Source organism: Clarias gariepinus, chromosome 6, assembly GCF_024256425.1.
Source record: "Clarias gariepinus isolate MV-2021 ecotype Netherlands chromosome 6, CGAR_prim_01v2, whole genome shotgun sequence".
Taxonomy (NCBI): domain Eukaryota; kingdom Metazoa; phylum Chordata; class Actinopteri; order Siluriformes; family Clariidae; genus Clarias; species Clarias gariepinus.
In genome coordinates, this window is record NC_071105.1 from 40,185,710 (window position 1) to 40,198,517 (window position 12,808).

General features: G+C 37.3%; 1 protein-coding gene across 3 annotated transcripts in view; it reads right to left on the bottom strand.

The window, feature by feature from the left end:
- The window catches only part of LOC128527014 (uncharacterized), a 29,378-nt gene extending 18,575 nt beyond the window's left edge, over positions 1–10,803 (bottom strand). Inside the window, exons 1-7 of one of the 3 annotated variants that reach the window (XM_053499279.1) lie at positions 10,688–10,803; positions 10,011–10,128; positions 8,428–8,654; positions 7,236–7,353; positions 6,867–7,087; positions 6,408–6,505; positions 5,541–6,274 (exon numbers count right to left, since the gene is read on the bottom strand). In XM_053499279.1, the coding sequence (XP_053355254.1) occupies positions 6,125–6,274; positions 6,408–6,505; positions 6,867–7,087; positions 7,236–7,353; positions 8,428–8,654; positions 10,011–10,128; positions 10,688–10,754 (999 nt within the window). In that variant the 5' untranslated portion in view covers positions 10,755–10,803 and the 3' untranslated portion in view covers positions 5,541–6,124. Of the gene's footprint in view, positions 1–5,540; positions 6,281–6,407; positions 6,506–6,866; positions 7,088–7,235; positions 7,354–8,427; positions 8,655–10,010; positions 10,129–10,687 lie in introns of those variants that run through there. The other 2 variants (XM_053499278.1, XM_053499277.1) reach the window with 2 other exon arrangements.
- Between the last annotated feature and the right edge of the window lie 2,005 nt (positions 10,804–12,808).

The following is a 12,808-nucleotide window of genomic DNA, read 5'->3' on the forward strand; positions in this document are numbered from 1 at the left end:
AAGCCAATTACTAAAAAATGTCATAGCTGGGGTCATATTGGCACATTACAGTCACCCAAATATTAATACTTCATCTAGTAGTTACCTGTACAGCTGTGGTACTTTCTCCTGTAGTTGGCGCGTTGACTGATAGTTAATTTAGCCTGAGTCATAAGCAGCTTAGGTTAAAGAGGGCTACCTGGTTAGCTTACATGCAATTACTGGTGATACATTTGTATACTTACCAAAGGGGGAAAGGTTTAAAATATTGTTAAAACTCGGGAGAAACGCAGGAGAAATTTGCTAGCTAGTGGAAAACAGGAGGGTTAGCAGGTGTACATATTTGTGAGAAGATCAGTGTTTTGTGACACCCCAGCATTTTATTGTCTCAAACAAAGTCAAAGTCAGTTTTATTGTCAATACGACCATGCAAACAGAATTTACACATCGGATCGAAATTTCGTTCTTCAGACTCAGCAGATGTGCACAAAAGGATAATTTTTTTTAAAGTAGTCCAAATAACTCACATATAACAAACAGACACAACAAGTAACAGTAACAGGGGTGCACACAGGTTATGACAGTGAGACAGTAAACATAACATGGGACATTTAGAGTGTTGCGGGTTACCACTTAAATATTACAGTGTTCACAGGAAATGCAGTATGGTGGTTAGAATGAATTAAGTGCAATAAATATACGTGATGTAAAGTGCAAATGCAACTAGCAGCATGGAGATATATGATTATATTGTGTGTATTTATGTTTGTGCTGTTTGTTATGTTAAATTAAACATGTCCATGTTATCTTTTAAGTGAGTTGATAAGTCTAATAGCTTGAGGAAAAAAGCTGTTGCTTAGTCTGGTGGTCTTGCAGCGCATGCTGCGGTCGGATGGAGTGAGATTAATAAAGTTCTAACGCTAGCAACCTAACTAAATGCTTGCATCTAGCATTACAGTTAACAGTTTAGCTTTCATTCATCACTTTACCATCTTCATCACCCTGCAAACATTCTACAGAGAAAGATAAAAAGCTTAGACATCTTAGCCCTTTTTTTTCACACACAGGTGGGGTTCTGTGGCTAACTCTAGCGGCTATTCTCAGCTAAATTATCTTACCTCAGACCAGCCTGAAAGTTTGAGTGTAACCGTAACACGGTAACAGTAATAAATGTTACATATAGTGATAATTTGTCAGTGATATGTGACTTAGGTGAGTGAACATGTGTATAGAGACCTTGTATTTAACATCATTTTTCTTTAAATGCACAAGGAGGATGAACCGTCACCAGCACTCAGAAGAGAAGACACGAAGCTGACAGCCGCTGAATACACGGTGAACTTTGGGAGAGGGGCCAATCAAACTTCAACCCAGCGCTTGGGTAGAAAAAACAACCCAGCGTTTTTTAGTGTGAGAAAAATCAAATGGAACCCTTTATCCTTCAGTGCTGTCATATACCAGAACTGCAACCTTCCTGGACTGCCAAAACGACACGGTGTTCAGTGCTCAGAGACATGACCAAGGTTGAAACCTGTCTGCCATGAAACAAAACACATAAGTTGAAACATCAAGACTGGGCCAGGAAGTATTTAAATGCCACCACCACCACCAAGTTGCCACTGCTGCCCTTGAGCGAGGCCCTCAACCCTCAAATGATCAGATGTATAAAGAGATACAAATGTTGCCACATGATGCAGCGTAAATGTAATGTACTGTAGAATGTAAAGGTGATTCAGCCACATGCCCAGTATCAGGCACAGAGCTCCACCTTAACACAAACACCAGCAAGGTGGAGATGGGGTTAGTATAGGTCAGTAAAGATGAAATAATTGGACCTTTTAAGGTTGAAGTTGGACTTACAATCAACTTCCAAACCTACTGCCTGGTTTTAAAAGACACTTTCTTTAAGCAGTGATACATAAAAAATCTGTATCTCACAAAACACAACCATGATATTTATGCTCCATCAAAAGATTAGAAATACTCCACTGCCTAGCCAGTAAAGGCCATAAAAGAATGATGACATGGCTCCTTCCTCACCTGACCACTGTACTGATAACTTCTGGGCTTTTTTAATGGAAGATTTACAGTGAAGGAAAACGATAGACCTCTGAACAGTATCTGGGAGGCTGTCGTTGCTGCTGCACAAAAAGTTGATCATCAACAGATCAAGAAACTGACATTAACTGAGTCCATGAATGGAAGACTTATGAGTGTTATCGAAAACAAGGGTGGCTATACTGGTTACTGATTTATTTATTTTTTTTATGTCAGAAATGTATATAATTTTTTTTTTAGTTGCATAATAATTCTGCACACTTGTCTAATAATTGTCTAATAATTGTGCACACATTGATTTTCTCTTATGAAAGTGATAATTTCATTCAATTTAAGGTCATACACAGGGTACATTTCTCTAAGTCTAGACTTTCTGAAATGTATCCGGATGTCTAAAACAAATGTGATAAATGTCATTTTGTGTTCTTTGTTTTTTGAGTGTTTTTGTTTAGTTGTTGTTTTTTTTTACAATATATAAATATATCTATTTAGAAAAATGAAGAAAGGTAAATTGTATGTCTGTAACTGCAAGTACTGTATTGTTTTCCTTTTTTCAATAAAAATATTTGCAAAAAAAAAAAAAAAGGAAGTGATAATTTCACTTTCACATGTTTGAGGTAAGTATGTGCAGATGTGCATGCAGGTTTGGCGGCGGTGTCCAGCTGGCATGCAGGCACCATCTCTACCTGGGCAGCATCTCCTGCATCTCCACGAGCACTCTTTTTCTTGCTGACTCTTTTTCTTGCTGACCTGGCCACCCAGCCCAGACCTGCAGAAGGGGAGGCCGCCTACCTAGTGAGCCTACAGAGTAAGCAAGGAGTGACAGATTGAGGTGCACCCATCACTGGCACACGCTGTGACAAGCAAATGAATGATGTTAATGAAAACAAAAGTATTAATTATAACATGAACTAACTTGTCCCACCAACTTTCCACACCAATAAATGTAACTATAAATAAATTCTTTTTCCAGCTTTGACAAGATTCAGTAAGTTGTTGTTTTTTAGGAAAAGATTTATCTTCATCAGTAGCTCCTTTACTTGGTATTATCCTCCCACTAGGTTTGAAGGCTGACATTTAAGTTTCTGAATGGAAAAGTTTTTTCTTTTAAAGTGGGACAGACCCGAGTCAAAACGCAGCTACAGAGACAGCTAGACACGATCCTCAGTAAACAGGAAATCATCTCAAACCACAAAGTGTCTCTTTCTCAAACCTCTTCTTACATTCAGTAAGGTGTGAACTATAACACGCAGCTTCACTGGTTTAGAAACTGTGTCTGAAAGTCATGCATCATTTCACACTGGTTTCCATCTCATTCCGCTAAATAAAAGTGTGAAGTGTGTTTTGGCTCGATACATGCATTCTGACTTCATTGTTACAAGCATTCATTTTAAAAATACAATACAAAAAGAAGGGAAGAAAAAAGTAGACTTGTCTTGGTGCACTAACACCAACACACATAATTTATATGTAATCATACATATAAATACATAATGTATTTATTGTCAGACCCTGCGCACTAACTTAAGGTTGTGTGTGTTTGATGGAGATGATTAGGATGCCTGCCAAGCCTGCGTGACCCACGTCTTCGTGATTTCATGGACACTTAATCTGACGATTTTCTAGAAATTTGATTTTCTAGATTTGCTGGAAATTTGTTAAAATATGATAAAGGAGCAACATATCCTACGCCCCCCGTGGTCTTGTGTTTATTTAGTGCTCGGTCATAACTTTACTTTTTACCAGCAATTAGTTCACATAAAAGCAGAAGAAAACTTATAGCTGTATTTGCGCAAAGCTGAGCATGTAATATTTCACTGAATTGTTAACATCATTTAATATGGATTAATTTGTTAGCCAAAGCTGCTATTGTTTTGCAAAAAAAAAAAAAAATGGTAGACAGGCCTTACCCCTACTATTATGATGGTTATTATTATATATGAAATATATATACATATGAAACCCTGAATCCTGAATGTGCGAGGTCACTCTGGTGCTCATTACTATTATTATTATTACTATTATTATTATATGTAAAGCAAATGTGTACCCAGGGTCCTACATGCCACCAATGGACTCCCCACCCTGGTGGGTGGTTGTTGGACTTCTGGCTGGTCACTCCAAGCAATTAAAATTAGATTTTTGAAAAAGTTTTGAGCTAGACCCCCTTCCTGATACAACCCTGGGACTGACAGTAATGGCGACCTGTAAGCTCGGGATGACTATTGAACCCATAGCCACAGTAGCTAGAGAAGCCTACCACAGAGTTATAGATTTCCACAGCTCAGGCCTGTAATCGAGTCACAACCTCACCACATGAAATACACCAATAATGCACATAATTAAGACTCAGACACCACATCACATTCACACATGGAGCATTTTACAGACAGCGTGTCACTGCAGAAACCATGAAGTGTGTCACAGTGCAGTGTCCACGTAATGATCTCAGTGGTCTGTATAAACGTCAGAGATGACACTCCACCACCACCTGTGCAGATATGCAGAATTTAAGGTGATATGAACACAACACCACCACAGTGTTCATATATCTGACTCTTAACAGTGCAGACATCAGTCTGATGATTGCTTATCAGTATCCTGTGTATGAAGTGTCTACAAAAACACCACAGTGCTCTTGAAAGCTAGATTCTAAATGGTCACAAGGTGTTGATTAATTCTCTACTCAGACAATAGTGTTGGTTTAGATATGTTATCCTGATCTAATACAATATTTCTCCTATATTAATGGGTCAGTCACATGGACGTGTACAGCGCACACCCAGTGGATGCTCTGGATTTAAAATGTGCCATGTGCTGTGGTATAGGAACAACAAAACATCTTGAGTTATAGAAAAATGGTTGGTATGGGCTTACCGCTTATTACAGTACTAGTTTACTATTATTATCATTATATATTATTACGATTTTTATGTGCATAATATTATAATGTTATATTATGTGTAATATGTTAATGAGGAAAATATTTTTCAGTAATAAATGGGGAAAAAACTATTTAATAAACTTGTAATAAACCTGGTCTATAAAGCAAATTTGAATTAGCGTGCTATTAAATAAGCTAGCTAACTAGTGAGACCACTAGAGGACTTTTAAATAAATTTGGGCCAAAGAATTACATTTAGGTGTTGAACCAACCAAAGCTTCCTGTATTAATGTACAGAAGAAAAAGAGATAGAGGTTACACCACAATTTGTACTTTCCTTACTGTCTGCATGATCAAAACTTTGATTTTTATAAAGAAAATCAACTGCAATTAAAACTGCATGTTAGCTTACTGGCTAGTCATTTCTTAGTGAATCACTTTACTGAAAATTAATCTGAGCTCATTTTATTTATATAAGAACTAAACATTTCATCTGTTTGGAGCTGCTGCAATAGTAAAGGGCAGAAAGTGCAAAAAGTTAGAATATGGGTAAACAGTCTATGTAAAAAAAAAAAACAAATTTTCTTCATCAACATGTTTTTTCTTTATTTTTTTGTCTTTTTCCACTTTGTCATAAAAATATATCTAATATTAAATGCTCCATTACAAACATATATAAACATAATATATTTACATACAGTTTACTGTAAATTCCATTTTGAAATAATTCTGGGCCACCAAACAGGACAAATGTCCGCTTTCTGCTGAACAACAACACTGCAGGGCTACGATGACAGTTTATCTAGCTAGCAAAAAGCTGGTAAGTTATTAATATGCAGTGAGAGTGGAAATGAGACTGAACATTAAGTTTTACCTCAGAAGTTTTCATAAATGGCTAATGTTATAAATGAATTTAAGGCTAAATGTTGTAAAGGCAGTATAAAGGTATAAGTTAAGTATAAGATTATCGCTATAATTCTCTTAGCGCCGTCTGCTTCCATGCTAACTGTCACATGTTCCGCCTCTGAACGGTCCCAATGCAGCAGGTTTAAACACACTCGAGTGTACTTCTGACTAAATAATACACTTTGTTGTTGTTTAGTGTTGTTTAAGGAACCACTCAGTGCAGATTTGTGTGGATCACGACACCGTGGCTTCACTTCAGTCTGAAGTGAGAGAGTGAAATTTCCAAGTCTTACACCATCAGCATAACTGAGACTGTGTGCGTCTCTGGCTGGACTCGTACGCCGGGTTGGTGAGTGCAGTCATGGTGTTGCTACGCATGACCTCATACACACCGTTGGAGGGCTGCTGCTTTGGTCTGTAATTTCCACGATCCGTACACATCTTCACCTGCGTCTGAAAAAAAGCAAAGAGAACAAAAATGTACGGCAGCCGTGGATTTTCTAGGAACAATTATAAGTTTGTGTGTGTGTGTGTGTGTGTGTGTGTGTGTGTGTGTGTGTGTGTGTGTGTGTGAGTTTACCAGTACAATCGCCAGGAACAGAATGATCAAGAACATCACACAAATCACAGCCAGGTAAAAGAACTGATTCCAATCTCTTTCTTCTGTACATTTAGTTCCTGTAACACACACACACACACACACAAGATGCAAGGATGTCCAAACTTGGTGTCTTACTGATGGTAAAATTCATGTCCCACTAACTATAACAGAAGAGCCTTCATCCTTGCCAGATGTTGGGCACTGACGTGAGAACTGACTGATGAGTAAGAAGAGACCACGGTAGGTGTAGTGATGGTTTTAGTTTAATCAACTTTATGTAATGAACACGAACAAGTGGAGTGATACACAAATGTCTCAGTCTCATCACATTGGTGCAGTGGTTCCCAACCCTGGTCCTGGAGCTCCCAGCAACCTGATTAAACTAACCAGCTAACTAACAATACTTTCTGGAATAAATTAAAATATAATCTTGCTTACCTGACTGGACAAACAGACACGTCCGTTTACTGACAGTATATTTGTGAAGTTTGTTAAATCTGCACCAGTAAACTCCGCTGTCCTGCTCGCTCACATTACTGATGGACACTGAGAAATCTCCGAAGTCTCTGTTTATCTCCACTCTGCCTTTGTAGGGTGTCTCAGGAGTCAAGATTATATCATTCCTGTCTTTGTAATAGAACACCTCCTCCTCTTTGCTTCTGTAAAGTTTTTTTAAGGATTGTAAGTATAGAAATGTAAGAGACATTATATTGTATATCATGTCAGAGTTTACAGGTTTTTTTTTTCTTTTTGTTCTGATATGTTTTTATATTTAACTTAATAAATATTTTCCAGGGTTTCACTCACGTCTCCTCTCGCTGTGTGTACAGGTAAACTCCATCCTGATCTGGGTTTGTGATGCTGCACTTGATAGTGACTTTTTTCCCAACGCGCACAAACATGGGTGCACACCGGCTCTCACACTCTACACACAACAACACTGTATATAAATACGAAACTTATATACACATTTACACATCAACAGAATCAATTATTTGCTGTTCCCTGTAAGTACATACAGCACAAAGTGAAAAAAAAAACTGATAAATTAAAGCATATAAATGTAAAGCATCAGGTTTAAAACACTAATGAAGGTAAAAAGCACTACTAAATAAAACAACATTACTGATTGTGCAGGTCATAAATTAATTATTGTACAAATTAACACTGGAAAAAGACAACAAATAATCCTGAAGCATAGAAATTTTCCCTTAACGAAGTATAACAATCATGCCTGGATTACATATTTAATAAAAAAAATAAATAAAAAAAGAATTTATCATTTTTAACAATCTTCCTCATTTAAGCAGTTTTAGTTTATAATGTAATCATTAGAGCACTGGACCTGAAGACTACCAAAAAAAATCTAAAGACGATTTATTAAAATATTGTGTTTTACTGATGGTAAAATTCATGACCCACTTATTCAAACAGAAAAGACTTCACCCTCACCAGGTGTTAGCTACTGAATAATAAGTGAGAGCTGACTGAAGAAGAAATCAAGGCAAAATGATAAAGACAATCGGGAAGACACCACACACACACACACACACACACACACACACGAGTCAATGGGACTAAACAGGTCTAAAACATGCAGTTGGATAAAGCGTTCAGCCTGTGGTAGGTGTAGTGATGGTTTTAGCCTAATTATATTTTATATAATAAACGCAAACATACGGAGTGATACACACAGTGAAATGTCTCAATGCTAAATATAAACACTCTTGTAATGTCTCAGTCCAATCACATTAGTGCAGTGGTTTCCAACCCTGGTCCTGGAGCTCCCAGCATATTAATTAGTATATTACATACAGTATACTGTACTAAATAACAGCCTTTCCTGATTGCAGAGTAACATTCCTTTAAGGCCAGCATTAGTGGACCAGACCCACTCACTCTATGAAATATATTCCTTACAGTGTATACAGTATGTAATACATCTCTTCTGTTCTAATTATTACATTCTATAATAAAATTAAAATATAAGCCTGCTTACCTGACTGGACAAACAGACACGTCCGCTGACTGATGGTATTAACGTCAAGTTTGTTAAATTTGCACCAGTAAACTCCGCTGTCCTGCTCGCTCACATTACTGATGGACACTGAGAAATCTCCGAAGTCCCTGTTTATCTCCACTCTGCCTTCGTAGGGTGTCTCAGGAGTTAACACTCCATCAGGCTTTCCCTCTTTGTAATAGTACAACACCCGCTCCTCTGTGCTCCTGTAAGGTTTTGAAGGATTGTAAGAGCAGACATGTAAGAGACATTATACTGCACTCAAAAAAATTAACATGGCTACCTGTTACATGTACTAAAATGTAATATGTGTTTTGTACATAATAATTTCATGTTTCCAAGATGAACATGAATAAATTATGTTGTATTTACATGAAATTCAACAACTTAACATGTATTAGATTTAATCATGTTGAGATAAACCAAAGAGATCTTGTCACTATGAAAACCGGAAATAGCAAAACCGGAAATATCGCGACAAGACATCGCGAGAGGAGAACACAGCGTGTTGAGAAGACAAACGTTTGGCGGGCGTGTGGAAAAGGTAAGCAGGAATTAATTCCCATCTTTCTAAATAGAAACGAAATACTGAACATAAATGTCACCTTCTGTTTAGCGATGTTTAGTCACGTTATTTTGGTTTAAGCTATTTCTTGTATTTTTAATCACACTTAAAATACCGACGGTTATATGCGCGTGCTTAATCTGCGGTTCGGTTCTGGTTTCGGTCTGTTCTCATGAGTTGTGAAGCGAGAGGAACAAAGTATAAATATTGTTTATTTGATAAATTAAGTATCATGAATTTTAATGGAATATCTATCTCTGTATTTTTTCACAGGAGTTTGTGAGTGAAAGTGTCCTGTCTGCATCTGACTTCAGGAGTTTCCTGACCAACCGTCTCTAACGGTCATATTTAAAAGTCATAACGGACAGTTATAAAGTACAAAACGCTTCTGTTGGTGTAAACATTGTTTTTTCTATGATTAATACTTATTTGTGGTGTTTTATGTTTTGTACATCTTTTTAAATTGAGACCTCATTTGTAAGTTGCTGCTGGTGTAAAATAAAAATCTCCGTTTTATCCCGTTTGTCTTATGTTTCCTTCCTTTACAGAATTCTGTTGACCAGGGCTTGAAATTTAAATTTACTTGAGTTGGATCAACTTAATTTACAACTTAAAAATGTGTTGTACCAACGCTATTCATTTATGTTAACAGTATTAAATTATGTTGGATGCAGCTGTAGTAAATAAGTTAAATGAACCTAATAAAATTAATTTGACTGAACCTAAGAACATTAAGTTGGGCCAACAAAATTGCTTAATGTTGAAAGAAAGCCATTAAATCAGGTGGAAATTCTTTCCATAATTTAATTACGTTCATTCAACAAGTTATTTTTTTGAGTGTGTAAATATAATAATCTATAAAAGATGACACTGACATTTATGTTATATATAGGAAAATATCCATTAAATGTATATAGTATGCGTGTGTGTGTGTGTGTGTGTGTGTGTGTGAGAGAGAGATGATTCCTGCTGTTTATGTAATAAAACACACACTTACGTCTCCTCTCGCTGTGTGAGCAGGTAAACTCCATGCTGATCTGGGTTTGTGATGCTGCACTTGATGGTGACATTTTCCCCAACGCGCTCAAACTTGGGTTCACACCGGCTCTCACACTCTACACACAACAACAATATAAATACATAACTTACATACATACTGTACATACATACACACACAAATATACACACCAACAGAATCAATTATTTATTTTATTCTCTATTGATAAACACAGTATAAAGAGAAGTAACAAAGTATATAACTATAAAGCATCAGATTTAAAACACTAATGGAGGAATAAAGCGTTCTAAATAAAACATTGCTGATTCTACAGTCATAAATTAATTATTATACAAATAATCCTAAAATGTAGGATTTGTTATTTAACAAAGAATTACAATAATGTCTGTATTACATATTATATATAATAATATTTTTTTTACCCTAACCCTTTAACATTTGTGCTAGATTGAGAATATAATATATTAGATTGTTTAAGCAGTTACAGTTTATAATTGAATCACTAGAGCACTAAACCTTAACGCTGCTAAAGAAAATTAAAAGATGACACAAGACACTTGATTAGACTCTTAAATACTCCTTAAATGATCCTACATCAGTCCTAATAAGACACAACACTGCTAAACACACACACACACACACACACACACACACACCTGAACAGGAGCCGAAGTGATGCAACACACCGAGCAGGATGAGTGTGTGTAGTGGAAACGGCTTCATCTCTTCTGCTGCACAAACACGTCCCTCAAAGTCTTTTGAGTCACAAAGAAGAAGCACACACACCACATAACACCCCCACACACACACACACACACACACACACACACTGGGGTTTCCACAGTCTAAAAAAGGTTTTTTGCATAAACAGTGTGTGTGTGTGTGATTTCCTTTGACAAATAAGTAGACGGGCTACAGCATCTTACATTATGTCTCTGATTTACTGCTGCTGTTTCCTTAACACACACACACACACACACACACACACAGAGACTTCTGTCTACATTGACACACACTCCTGGGGCATTTTAATATAAGACAAACGGTCAAATATTTCGAAGCTTTTGATTGATCAAGTTACATAATTAACCTAACGAGTGTAAAGCAGTTTCTTGGTGAATCACTGCAGCGCGTTTAGGTGTGAGACAACAGACATGTTCAGTACCAGTTTAATGACTAACAAGTCCCTTTTAGAGATATTCCAGTCATAACAAAATCTGTGCTTTTAGCGGGGAGGTGAGGAGCGCTCTCTCTAATAAACCTCCAGCTGCTCACACGCTCTTCTTTTAATACACAAACAGGACGTCATTGTAGTGAGACGTTAATCATTTGTTTAATAATTAACATTATGCTATACATACGTATATCTAACATTATCCTACTTACTGATCTGTAGATTATTAGTTGGAGGATCCTCAGAGTGTGATAACGATTGTTATTGTTATATTTAAACTGCAAAAGGTTTGGTGATTAATGTGGGTCGTACCTGTGATGGGATCTGACCACAGCCTGGTGCCGCGTCACTACCAGGAATGACTTACTGTTCCTTTCCTAAGGACTCCAACTGATCGATGGTTTCCTCAAAAGTCATGTTTTTCCACTTCAGGACTTGGTGAATGCATTTCCATCAAACTTACAAAGACTGTATATCAAAATGTCTCCCAACAGAATGCAATCATCTTGACCTCAGTAGAAAACACACAGTTTTTAACTTATGATGATCCTTTTGGTACCTGTGCCTAACCCCTTTGCTCCCTGGACTCCAAGCTCACCGGTTTTCGGTCCAATCGGAACTCAAAAAACGTCGAAAAAAACCCAAATCAAGACGATTTATAAAAATAATCTTCTTCAAAAATGGTCCTGACATCACAGCAAATTTCACCCCACAGACCATAATAGGGTTTGTAGAGTGGACACACACTCAAAAAATACCTGTCTTATATCAAGAGAGAGAGTCTCCAGCCTGGCTTAAATTTTAAACATAGATGTTCAGTCAAATCATTTGGGAGCTGCAAGGGTTGTTTGGGATCTGATAAATAAAAAAAACAACAGACTTTCACTTTCATTCTTTACTCTGGAGTGGGTTAACGCTTTTAGAGTGTGAGACATGCAGTCACAAGTCCTGCTAAGACAATATGGTTTATTATTTATAACAATATAATTTATTATTATTATGTGTGTGTGTGTGTGTGTTTTCAGACCCCCTTCTGAAAACACACACACAGGAGAAGAATATGGCCAAACCAGATCCCTTCTAAACACACACACGCACACACACACACAGTTTTGGTTAGTCTGGGAAACTGGGTCGAGCATTGAACGTGTGTACGTACTGTCAAGTGGACATTTTGTGTTGTGTATTGTTTTCCTTTGTTTATATGTTGGTTTATTTTATATTGTTTTTTTGTAGTTCATGTTACCCCGTAACTACTAAGCGTGTCCCCAGGCTAAATGTGTTTGCATGTACGTCTTTGGTGTTCAAGTGTGTGTGGAGCTGATTCGGTGTTAAGTCATGTTGTGTTGTGTTGTTAGAGAATAGGTAAGTACTTAGCCTACTGAGTGTCCCTTAGCCTAGCCTCTGAGTGTCCCTTAGCCTAGCCTCTGAGTGTCTCTTAGCCTAGCCTACTGAGTGTCTCTTAGCCTAGCCTACTGAGTGTCCCTTAGCCTAGCCTACTGAGTGTCCCTTAGCCTAGCCTACTGCGTGTCCCTTAGCCTAGCCTACTGAGTGTCCCTTAGCCTAGCCTACTGAGTGTCCCTTAGCCTAGCCTCTGAGTGTC